General features: G+C 48.7%; 1 protein-coding gene across 6 annotated transcripts in view; it reads right to left on the bottom strand.

The window, feature by feature from the left end:
• SLC25A44 (solute carrier family 25 member 44) overlaps nt 1-12,693 on the bottom strand; it is a 38,361-nt gene that overhangs the window by 16,250 nt on the left and 9,418 nt on the right. For 2 of the 6 annotated variants that reach the window (XM_075607816.1, XM_075607815.1), the window contains one exon: nt 11,219-11,978. The exons of the other annotated variants lie outside the window; for them this stretch is intronic. In XM_075607816.1, coding sequence (XP_075463931.1) covers nt 11,913-11,978 — 66 coding nt within the window. In that variant the 3' untranslated portion in view covers nt 11,219-11,912. Of the gene's footprint in view, nt 1-11,218; nt 11,979-12,693 lie in introns of those variants that run through there. 6 annotated transcript variants of the gene reach the window in all.

Here is a 12,693-nt window from a genome sequence, read left to right as displayed (position 1 = left end):
CGCCACGAGCATCATGCCGCCGCGGGCTGGGGGGGAAGAAGCAGCCTGCAGCTTGGCCAGGCACTGTGACATGCCGGCGAGGGGAGCAGGGCAGTGGCGGCCACGGCGGGGCTGACTGTCACCTGGGGCGCCCAGTGGGGGATACCTCGCCACGTGCCTCCCACCCACCCTGCTGATTGGGGGGGGGGATGTCGGCCTGCCCCCCACACGAGCGGGAGATGGGCGCGGGTGGGTGGGGGATTTGCGTGGTGCTGGTCGCGGCCTTTCCTCCCCTGTGTGTGTGTGAGAATGTGTGTGTGTGTGTGTGTGTGAGAATGTGTGTGTGTGTGAATGAATGTATGTGTGTATGGGAGTATGTGTATGTGTGTGACACCAGAGGTCCCCCCCAGTCAGTAAACCCCCCCAGTCAGTAACCCCCCCAGTCAGTAACCTTCCCCCCAGTCAGTCAGTCACCCCCCCCCTGTCAGTCACCCCCCAGTCAGTGTCAGTCACCCCCCAACCCCAGTCAGTGTCAGTCACCCCCCAACCCCAGTCAGTGTCAGTCACCCCCCACACCCAGTCAGTGTCAGTCACCCCCCACACCCAGTCAGTGTCAGTCACCCCCCACCCCCAGTCAGTGTCAGTCACCCCCCACCCCCAGTCAGTGTCAGTCACCCCCCCACCCCCAGTCAGTGTCAGTCACCCCCCCACCCCCAGTCAGTGTCAGTCACCCCCCCACCCCCAGTCAGTGTCAGTCACCCCCCCACCCCCAGTCAGTGTCAGTCACCCCCCCAACCCCAGTCAGTGTCAGTCACCCCCCCACCCCCAGTCAGTGTCAGTCACCCCCCCACCCCCAGTCAGTGTCAGTCACCCCCCCACCCCCAGTCAGTGTCAGTCACCCCCCCACCCCCAGTCAGTGTCAGTCACCCCCCCACCCCCAGTCAGTCAGTCACCACCCCAACCCCAGTCAGTGTCAGTCACCCCCCACCCCCAGTCAGTGTCAGTCACCCCCCCACCCCCAGTCAGTGTCAGTCACCCCCCCACCCCCAGTCAGTGTCAGTCACCCCCCCACCCCCAGTCAGTCACCCCCCCACCCCCAGTCAGTCACCCCCCCACCCCCAGTCAGTGTCAGTCACCCCCCCACCCCCAGTCAGTGTCAGTCACCCCCCCAACCCCAGTCAGTGTCAGTCACCCCCCCACCCCCAGTCAGTGTCAGTCACCCCCCACCCCCAGTCAGTGTCAGTCACCCCCCACCCCCAGTCAGTGTCAGTCACTCACCCACCCAGTCACCCCTGCCCCACCCAGCCACTCACCCAGCAAACCACTCAACCAGCCAGTCACTCACCCAGCCTCTCTCTCTGTGTATCACCCACCCTCTGTGTGTGTCACCCACCGTTTCTCTCCTCTGTCTCCCCCCCACACTCTCTCTCTCCCCCCCACACTCTCTCTCTCTCCCCCACACGCTCTCTCTCCCCCACACACTCTCTCTCTCCCACACACTCTCTCTCTCCCACACACTCTCTCTCTCTCTCCCCCACACTCTCTCTCTCTCTCTCTCCCCCACACTCTCTCTCTCCCCCACTCTCTCTCTCTCTCTCTCTCTCCCCCCCACTCTCTCTCTCCCCCCCACTCTCTCTCTCCCCCCCCCACTCTCTCTCTCTCTCCCCCCCACTCTCTCTCTCTTTCCCCAACACTCTCTCTTTCCCCAACACTCTCTCTCCCTCTCTCCCCCACACTCTCTCTCCCTCTCTCCCCCACACTCTCTCTCTCTCTCCCCCACACACTCTCTCTCTCCCCCACACTCTCTCTCTCTCCCCCACACTCTCTCTCTCCCCCCCACTCTCTCTCTCCCCCCCACACTCTCTCTCTCCCCCCCCCACACTCTCTCTTTCCCCAACACTCTCTCTCCCTCTCTCCCCCACACTCTCTCTCTCTCTCTCCCCCACACACTCTCTCTCTCCCCCACACACTCTCTCTCTCCCCCACACTCTCTCTCTCCCCCACACTCTCTCTCTCCCCCACACTCTCTCTCTCCCCCCCACTCTCTCTCTCCCCCCCACTCTCTCTCTCCCCCCACACTCTCTCTCTCCCCCCCCCCACACTCTCTCTCTCTCCCCCACACTCTCTCTCCCTCTCTCCCCCACACTCTCTCTCCCTCTCTCCCCCACACTCTCTCTCCCTCTCTCCCCCACACTCTCTCTCCCTCTCTCCCCCACACTCTCTCTCCCTCTCTCCCCCACACTCTCTCTCCCCCACAATCTCTCTCCCTCTCTCCCCCACACTCTCTCCCCCACACTCTCTCTCCCTCTCTCCCCCACACTCTCTCTCCCTCTCTCCCCCACACTCTCTCTCCCTCTCCCCCACACTCTCTCTCCCTCTCTCCCCCACACTCTCTCTCTCCCCCACACTCTCTCTCCCTCTCTCCCCCACACTCTCTCTCTCCCCCACACTCTCTCTCTCCCCCACACTCTCTCTCTCTCTCCCCCACACTCTCTCTCCCTCTCCCCCACACTCTCTCTCCCTCTCCCCCACACTCTCTCTCCCTCTCCCCCACACTCTCTCTCCCTCTCCCCCACACTCTCTCCCCCCCCCACTCTCTCTCTCTCCCCCACTCTCTCTCTCTCTCCCCCCCACTCTCTCTCTCTCCCCCACACTCTCTCTCTCTCTCCCCCACACTCTCTCTCCCTCTCTCCCCCACACTCTCTCTCCCTCTCTCCCCCACACTCTCTCTCCCCCACACTCTCTCTCCCTCTCTCCCCCACACTCTCTCTCCCTCTCTCCCCCACACTCTCTCTCCCCCACACTCTCTCTCCCTCTCCCCAACACTCTCTCTCCCTCTCCCCCACACTCTCTCTCTCTGTCACTCCCACTCTGGATCTCTTATTTACCCTATATATCTTAACTGCCCTATACTACACCGAAATCTTAACTACCCTATACTGCTTTCTTCCAGATCTGGCTCAAGCTTCACACGGAAGACATCGGAACCCCCCCCTAACCCAGAAGACAGGTAATGAACACCTCCCCTCCAATGTATAACATTGCGGGAATGAGCGTACCTGGACATTGAGGGACTGCGGATCAGGTAAGATCCCAGGTGGGATTGCTGCTTTAGATATTATGAAGCGGGAACATCCAGACATTGGTTAAGGGGTTCAGGAAACTAGTCATTCACACCTGGCTTTTATTTCTAGATCCGACATTTACACACACACATGTAACAAGGACTAATTGTAGTATAATGTAATACAATAAATACATTTATGTCAAAAACGAATGTTGTTCTGACTAGGAATTTATTAAATGTATTTTATTTATATATTTTATTTTAAAGCGGGATTGGGGGCGGGACTAGGGGCGGGGTTGGGGGCGGGGTTGGGGGCGGGACTAGGTGGCGAGTAGATTTTTGGGTTGGGCGAGTAGATTTTTGGGTGATTTGTCGAACACTGTATATGCATATATATATATATATATATATATATATATATATATATATATATATATATATATATATATACATAAAGCAACTGTAAATATTACTGTATGTTCATTTGCATGTCTTAGACAGGTCTGCAACCCTGTCTTTCCCCATTGTCACCCAGCATACAGCACTTCCACTGCAGCAAGGGATTCTGGGAAATGACATGCAAATGATCACTCAGTGCCACCTTTTGTCTCAAGCTCGTATTACACAAACCAATCCTCAAGCCAATGCATGCTGTTTTAAACACAGCTTTTAAACAGAGGCTGGGATGAGATGCAAAGCCATTAGACCTACTCACATACATGTTTCAACCTTGATGGGTATCATCAGTGTGAGGCTGGTCTTAATGGCTAGCAGGTTTGAGACTAGACTAGGTAATCACCACTGTCATTAAGGTTATGGTGGGTGAAAAAAGTGACAAAAACCCTCCACAGTAAAGCATAAAGCAACTGTAAATATTACTGTATGTTCATTTGCATGTCTTAGACAGGTCTGCAACCCTGTCTTTCCCCATTGTCACCCAGCACACAGCACTTCCACTGCAGCAAGGGGTTCTGGGAAATGACATGCAAATGATCACTCAGTGCCACCTTTTGTCTCAAGCTCGTATTACACAAGCCAATCCTCAAGCCAATGCATGCTGTTTTAAACACAGCTTTTAAACAGAGGCTGGGATGAGATGCAAAGCCATTAGACCTACTCACATACATGTTTCAACCTTGATGGGTATCATCAGTGTGAGGCTGGTCTTAATGGCTAGCAGGTTTGAGACTAGACTAGGTAATCACCACTGTCATTAAGGTTATGGTGGGTAAAAAAAGTGACAAAAACCCTCCACAGTAAAGCATAAAGCAACTGTAAATATTACTGTATGTTCATTTGCATGTCTTAGACAGGTCTGCAACCCTGTCTTTCCCCATTGTCACCCAGCATACAGCACTTCCATATATATATATATACATACATATATACATACATATATCAAGCATATACATATATATACATACATATATATACATACATATATATACATACATATACACATACACACACACACATATACACACATATATACACACATATATACACACACATATATACATATATATATATATATATATACATATATACATATATATATATACATATATATATATACATATACATATATACAGTGTTCGACAAACCTATACATTTGCACGCCCCGGGCGAGTAGATTTTACATCGTGGCGAGCTCCTATTGGCCCAAGCAGCACACGTTTGGTACTAGGTGGCGAGTAGATTTTTTTGTTTGGCGAGTAGATTTTTTGGTGATTTGTCGACCACTGCATATATATATATATACACATATATATATACACACATATATATATATATATATATATATATTAGTATGCTCTATTTTGGGATGGCGCTGTACTGTGTTTAATATCCTATTTACCAGGCACTGCGAACGCCCTATAAGGCATTAATAGGGTGGGGAGAGTGCAGCCATTTCTTCATTACATTATAATAGATATCTCTATATACACAAGAATTAAACGGAAATAGCCATGTTAGTCCGGTTGCGATAGTGCAGAATAAATGAGTACTTCAGTATTAGGTGTAGCCATGCATCCCCTTGGCTACTAATCTGCCCTGCCTAAGGCCGCGCTTATAGTGCCGGCAACAGTGACGTCAGGCTGCGGTCGCTCGAAAAATCATATAGCGATGACTTCCAGCGATCGAGACCAAGCCGTCGCGTCGCACGCGGTGGCGGCAATGCATTTGTTTTGACGCGATGTTGCTGTCACTATAAGCGCAGCCTTACACCTAAGCCCTGGGACCAGTGCAGGCAGTGTTAGGGCTAAATCTACACCCTGCTGTAGTAAGCAGCTTCCTTGAGTGACAGGGGGGGAGGGGGGGGAGGTGTGGCCTGAAGCCTAGGTGTCGCCCACACGGGGCTGAGACCCAAAGCCCCGCCCATGGTAACAGTGGGGAGTGGGCAGTATGGAGTTGACAGTTGGGGGTTGTCAGTTATTTCTCCCCTCAAGGAAGTGGGTCATTGTGCTATTGTATTGTATGTCTTTATTTATATAGCGCCATAAGTGTACATAGCGCTTCACAGTAGTAATACATGTGGTAATCGAATAAATAACAGATAATATAAATAACAGATCATGGCAATAAGTGCTTTAGACATAAACATAACATTAAGGAAGAGGAGTCCCTGCCCCGAGGAGCTTACAGTCTAATTGGTAGGTAGGGAGAATGTACAGAGACAGTAGGAGGGAGTTCTGGTAAGTGCGTCTGCAGGGGGCCAAGCTTTATGTATCATGTGTTCAGAATATTCACAGTGCTATTCATATGCTTCTTTATGCAAGTGTGTCTTAAGGTGGGTCTTAAAGGTGGATAGAGAGGGTGCTAGTCGGGTACTGAGGGGAAGGGCATTCCAGAGGTGAGGGGCAGTCAGTGAAAAAGGTTTAAGGCGGGAGAGGGCTTTAGATAAAAAGGGGGTAGAAAGAAGACAGAAACTTTGGTCTGTATAGCAGGTGTAAGGTCAGGTGTTGAAAAGTATATTTGTGTGTCGTCAGCATAGAGATGATATTTAAACCAAAAAGATGTTATTAGGTCACCTAGAGAGAGTGTACAGAGAAAAGAGAAGAGGTCCCAGGACAGAGCCCTGGGGTACCCCCACAGAGAGATCAATAGAGGAGGAGGTGTTAGCAGAAGAGACACTGAAATTACAATGGGAGAGGTAGGATGAGATCCAGGATAGAGCTTTGTTCCGAATACCAAGAGTATGGAGAATGTGAAGGAGAAGAGGGTGGTCCACGGTGTCAAATGCTGCAGAGAGGTCGAGTAATATGAGCAGAGTGTAATGACCTCTGTCTTTGGCAGCATGGAGGTCGTCAGTTATTTTAGTGAGGGCTGTTTCCATGGAGTGAGCAGTGCGGAAGCCAGATTGTAGAGGGTCTAGGAGAGAATAGGTGTTGAGAAAATGGAGCAAGCGAGAGAATACAAGACGTTCAAGGAGTTTAGAGGCAAAAGGCAGGAGGGAGACAGGTCGATAGTTAGAAAGACAGGTAGGGTCAAGCTTGCTGTTTTTGAGTAATGGTATGACTGTTGCATGTTTGAAGGAGGATGGAAAGGTTGCAGAGCAGAGGGAGGAGTTAAAAATGTGTGTGAGCGTAGGGATTATAGTAGGAGCAAGAGGTTTTAGGAGATGGGAGGGAATGGGGTCAAGAGGGCAAGTGGTAGAGGGAGAAGTGGCGATCAACAGCGACACACCCTCCTCTGAGACAGTGGAAAAAGAGTCAAGGAAGGCAGGAGGAGAGTTAGGAAGAGGTGTAGGATGGGAAGAAGAAACAGAGGGGATGTTCTGACGTATGGATTCCACCTTTTCCTTAAAATAGTCAGCAAAGTCCTGAGCGGAGATGGAGGAAGGAGAGGCAGCTGAGGGTGGTTTGAGTAGAGTATCAAAGACAGAGAACAGTCGGCGTGGGTTAGACTTGTGCATGTTGATTAGTGAAGAAAAGTAGGCTTGTTTAGCTTGCGAGAGGGCAGTTGAAACAGGACGGCATAAATTTGTAGTGAAGGAAGTCTGCGAGAGTGTGAGACTTCCTCCAGAGGCGTTCAGAGGAACGAGTGGAGGAATGCAGCAGGGGAGTGGGAGCTGTTACCCCTTACTCCACCAGGGAGTAGGGGAGCAAAGGATAGACCTTTGGGGCCTCAAGCCCTAGGGGTTTATTCCAGGGACCAGAGGAAATGCATTGTTGATGTGTACGGCTGTACTCCATAAAGACCAGTTCCTGTTGTTATACTCCTGCCTGTTACTGCAGTTTATCAGGGGGAGTGCAAGAGGGTTTTACTGCAGGGACTGCACCCAGCTCTGCTGGGAATGGAGGCGCTGCACCGAGAAAGAGCTGGGAATATCCTGAAAGCCTGGCCTGTCTTACCATTGACACCTTACAATTTACACTGTTAAATTGCCCCCCAAGCCCACCCTCTTTTGAAATCCTTGTTGGCAAGATCTGCCTCCCTTTTATAAGCCCGTCTTGGTTGCTGGAATTCACCGCCTCCCTAAAGCCCCTCTACAGTCCCTGACTGATAGCACCCAGTTTCTTGGCTCCATTTCCTCTCTGAATGAGAAGAGTGAGCTGCTAGTTCTTGGGGATTTCAACTACAATTGGCTCGACCCTAAAAACCACAAAATCCAAATACAACTCAAGTCACCTAACCTAACGCAACTCATTTCCCAACCCACACGTACAAACCTGAAATAGCACAACCATTCCTTGCTAGACTGGATTCTCTCCTCAAATCCCAGCAGAATCCCATCCCCTGGCATCCTTCCTGACATTTTCAGTGACCATGCAATAGTGTACTGTGTAAGGAAAATTAAACCACCCCAAGCAAGCCCTAAAGTTCTCACTAGAACATTTAGAAACTTTAACCCACAACAGTTTCTGGCAGATCTTACCAACTGCCCTTGGCACAGAATCGATTTAATTCCCGACCTTGATTCTGTGCTCGACTATTTCCAATCTGAGTTCTTAAAACTCTGTGATACCCATGCTCCACTACGCAGAATAAGGGTACGGGAGGCCCACCTTCCGTGGGTTACACCTGATCTTATAACCCCATCAGTTCAGGGATGCCTTGTGGAAAAGCTACAAAGTAACTAGCACTACCAAGGATCTTAACTACAGATGCCTGCGGAACATGTGCACAAGGCAAACAAGACATGCAAAAGCACAATCATCTGACAATCTCCTCCAGAATACATCAAACCCAGCTAACTTCTGGAAGGTTATCAACAACATATTCCAGCCTTTAAGCCATCAACAACCAAGTAATATCACTAAGGGGGATATTATGCTGACAAACCCAACTGACATTGCAAATGCATTCAATGATTACTTTGTGGGGTGTGCTACTAATTTATTAGCGAAACACAACCCAAACACGAAGCTCATTCTGCGAGTACCCCTATAGCCCCACCCTCTCCCAACACTGCGCACAATTTTCACAATTTTCAATTTGTCCCTGTATCTGAAGAGATTACACAAGCGCTCCTCAAATTAAAACTAAGCGCCAATGTGGACCTGACTTACTGCAATCTAAGTTCCAAAGACTTGGTGCCCCAGCCATTGCCAACCCAATTGCTTCCATAGTCAGCTCTATTCTGTCTCCAGGCCATATCCCCAAGACATGGAAAACTGCCAGTTGTCCTAATCTTCAAAAGTGGGGACAAAAACACTGTCTCAAACTACAGGCCAATCTCTCTTCTCCCAATTCTATCCAAAGTCATGGACAAATATGTTCACTCCCAATTAAGCGATTCCTATACCAAGACAAATTTCCCTAGCCAATTCCAATCTGGTTTTCGCACCAAACACTCCACCGTAACTACCCTGCTAAAAGTTTGCAATGAGATCCAGTGTGGAATGGAACTGGGACAACATTCCTCAATTTTGCAAAAGCTTTTGATACTGTTATCCTGCTTAACTAACTCCAGTGCTCTGGAATAGGGAAGCATGCTTTAAACTGGTTTCAGTCCTACCTATCAGGTAGGAAAATAAATAATGTAGCACTTACTTTCAGCGGCATCCTCCGTCAATATTGCTACGCAGCGGCAAATGGCACTGTTGCCATGACAATGGGACGCTACGTGACATCAGTTGCCACAACAGGGCACCTAAGTGTCACGGCAATGCAGCACTGCATGTCACGTAGCGTCTAGTCATGGCAACAGGCGTCACGTGATGCTGTTACGTCACATAGCTTTCCCATTGGCAATAGTTGTAGGGGGAGATGCCGGGAGAACGCCAAGGATGCCGCTTCCGCCACCCTGAGGTTTACTAGGTAAACCGTAGCCCGGAGTTACATGGTCAAAACCCGGAGTGGTGGCAACCCTGCTTGGAATCCAGACGAGTTCAATATTTGTCCAACTATGGTCATTTCTTCTTGCGAGATGTCAGGCCCACCGCCATTTTCCCACCACTGTGATGTCACTGACTTGTTTGCTCTCAAACCCATTCTTTTTCCCTTCTCTTCGGTGAATACCCAGCATGCATCTCTCCATACGTCTTTGCATCATCTGAAGCTTCTGAATAATCTTCACATTTAGGGTCCGAGTTTCACATCCATACGTGAGCGTGGGCACATTCTTCTTGGGGAAAAAAAAAGCAAAAGTAGAATAAAATTAAAAAGTGACTTTGTTAATACATGAATCCCACCGAGAACTGACATTTCGGTCCCCAAATGGACCTTCACCCCGGAAGAAATGTCAGGTCTGGGTGGGAGTCATGTATTAAGTCACTTTTTAATTTGATTCTTTTTTTTTTTTCTGGTGCTGGTAATCATTTCTTTATTTGGGATGAATTATTATTTGAATGCATCTCTACCCCTTGCAGACTGGGGGAAAGGTGTGTGTGTGTGTAAAACATTTACTAAATATATATCCGACTAGCACCCCCTCTCTCCACCTTTAAGACCCATCTTCAAACCGACCTCCTTAATGAAGCATACGAGCAGCTCCATGGCTGATTAAATAAAGCTTGGCCCCCTGCAGACGCACTTACCAGAACACCCTCCTCCCGTCTCTGTACGTTTCGCCTACTTACCAATTACATTGCAAGCTATTCGGAGCAGGGACTCCTTTTCCTAAATGTCACTTTTATGTCTGAAGTGCTTCTTCCCATTATGTGTTATTTGTATTATTTGGTATTTATGATTATCACGTGTGTTACTGCTGTGAGGCACTACATACATGAATTGCGCTCTACAAATAAAGACATACATACATACATAAATACATGCAGTGGTGTTTTAGTAGTCAAAAAGGTGCCAGAACTCGTGTTGTACCGACCGGGTAGTGAGTTTTGAAAAAAAAAAAGGTAACGGGTACCCAGCCAAAATTAATAGTTCTACTTGGCTGGGTACCCTGTTACCCGTTTTCTAACTTACCTGCAGGGAGGCGGTGACATCTAGGACCAGCAGCAGCAGTCCTGTGGTGGTGGCAGCATCGGAAGTGTCTCCAGCCGGCGTGGGACAGCAGGAATCCATTCCACAGCAGGTAAGCAGTGTGTGTGTGAGCCGCCGGGGAACCACGTGACCGGGAAGCAGGAGACGGAGCGTTCCTATTGGACAGACGGCTGTCCAATAGGAACACTCCGTCTCCTGCTCCGGTTACGTGGTTCCCCGGCTCACACACACACACACACACACACACACACACTGCTTACCTGCTGCTGTGCTGCGGAATGGATTCCTGCTGTCCCACGCCGGCTGAAGACACTTCCGATGCTGCTGCCACCACCACAGGACTGCTGCTGCTGGTCCTAGATGTCGTCCGTCGCTAGCTGAAACGTAAGTAATAAGATTATTTTCAGCTACCCTGACATTATCCGATACCGGGTATCAACCGGCGCCGGGCCAACTTCTCAGTTGCCGGGTCCGGGTAGCTGGAAATGTGCTGGGTAACGCCAGGTATTTCCGGGTACTCAGTACACCACTAGCCAGAACCCTAAACAAAGACAATTCAGATTGTAAACGCTACGGGGCAGACATTTCCTTTCTTACTGTATTTTAATTCCCTGTATTGTCTTTGTTAAGCGCTGAGTATGTGGGTGCTATATAAAGCTATACAAACAAAAAATAAATAAATATCTAAATTACAATAAATAATTACACTCTAAAATGTGGCAGAAAAAGCACTAGTCCCAGGTAGTATAATTTCAAGCCCCATTCCTAATAATTTCTCATACAAACTATATACATTCATATTTTAATATTTAGTACATTTCCACTGTATTTTACATCAATTATATAAAATGTATAAATCCTGGTGTGACCTCTTTGCTGAGGTGTGACACACACAAAACTCAAAATCTGTTTCTCAACAGGGGTTCTGTGGACGTCCTAATTGGTTCCCTGCAATTTTCAGGTCATTTTCACCATGGGGGGGGGGGGGGGGGGAGAGGAGAAATCATCTCCTGATGTCCCATCTCCCAATTATTGTCACCGGAGCCACCCCAAGGCCATTGTGTCCCCCCCTGGAAAATATTCTTGCTCAGGGGACAAAGATACTTGTTACTCAGGAATAAGGGCATTCTCTAGGAGGTAGGGGGGCAACAGATCAGCTCTGGGCCTGACCACAATCCAGTATGAAAGAAAGGAGAGTGGGGTGGGGGGGTAAAGATTCATGGTTTGCAATCCTTGGCATGGCATTGTTGACACGTCAAACAATCTGTAGTTGGAATATGGGCGCTGTTGCCAGCTGAGAGATTGCACAGAGCCAACCTTATTGCTGCTTCAGTTAATATCTGGGGTAACATATTATAAAAACATAGCACAAAGCATCTTCCTGTTATGCTCTTTTCAAAAATACTGCTCTCTTCCTCCTATAAAAATGTGCAGTTTTAGCAAACCAGAGACCCAAAATACTGCAATCGTCATGTATTTTTCAGTCTGTCAAACTCCAGCTCTTTAAACAGTTCCAATTCATCCACAGAACACGTGCAACTTGTATCTTATTTTGAATAAAACACATTTCAGTTTGAAAATCATATAACCGGATTTATACCAAGTCGATGAGTTAAGAGTCACCGACCTCGTGTGATAAGAGGGTTCCTTGTGTGTGTGTTCCTCGTGTGATAAGAGGGTTCCTTGTGTGTGTGTTCCTCGTGTGATAAGGGGGTTCCTTGTGTGTGTGTTCCTCGTGTGATAACAGGGTTCCTTGTGTGTGTGTTCCTCGTGTGATAACAGGGTTCCTTGTGTGTGTGTTCCTCGTGTGATAACAGGGTACCTTGTGTGTGTGTTCCTCGTGTGATAACAGGGGTCCTTGTGTCTGAGCAGTCTTTTTTTTTATCTTTCAAAAACCTCCCGCGCTACTTGTGAAAGTACAAGGTGAACCCCAAGGTGAACATAATTGAAGGCACAAGGGTTATTCTGTAAACTGTGATAGTGCCCGTCAGCCCCTCTTGTAATTAAATAATTGGTATGACAACAGATGCTACATTTAAATCCTTCTGACAAGCAGAGATTCTCCTGTAGTAAAGGTTGCAAGTAACGTATTTTAAGTAAAAGCGGTGCTTAGATTTATAGTTACATTACAGCTGTTTTGGGTTATCTTAGGCCAGGTCCCCAGTGGCCGCTACGGCATGTGTGCGCCACACACCCCACCACAGCCCTTTATGGGGCAGGTCCCAGCGGCCGTGTGTGTGGGCGCGATGACGTGTACTCTG

Source organism: Ascaphus truei, chromosome 7 (genome assembly GCF_040206685.1).
Source record: "Ascaphus truei isolate aAscTru1 chromosome 7, aAscTru1.hap1, whole genome shotgun sequence".
Classification (NCBI taxonomy): Eukaryota; Metazoa; Chordata; class Amphibia; order Anura; family Ascaphidae; genus Ascaphus; species Ascaphus truei.
This window is presented reverse-complemented; position numbering and strand designations above follow the sequence as displayed.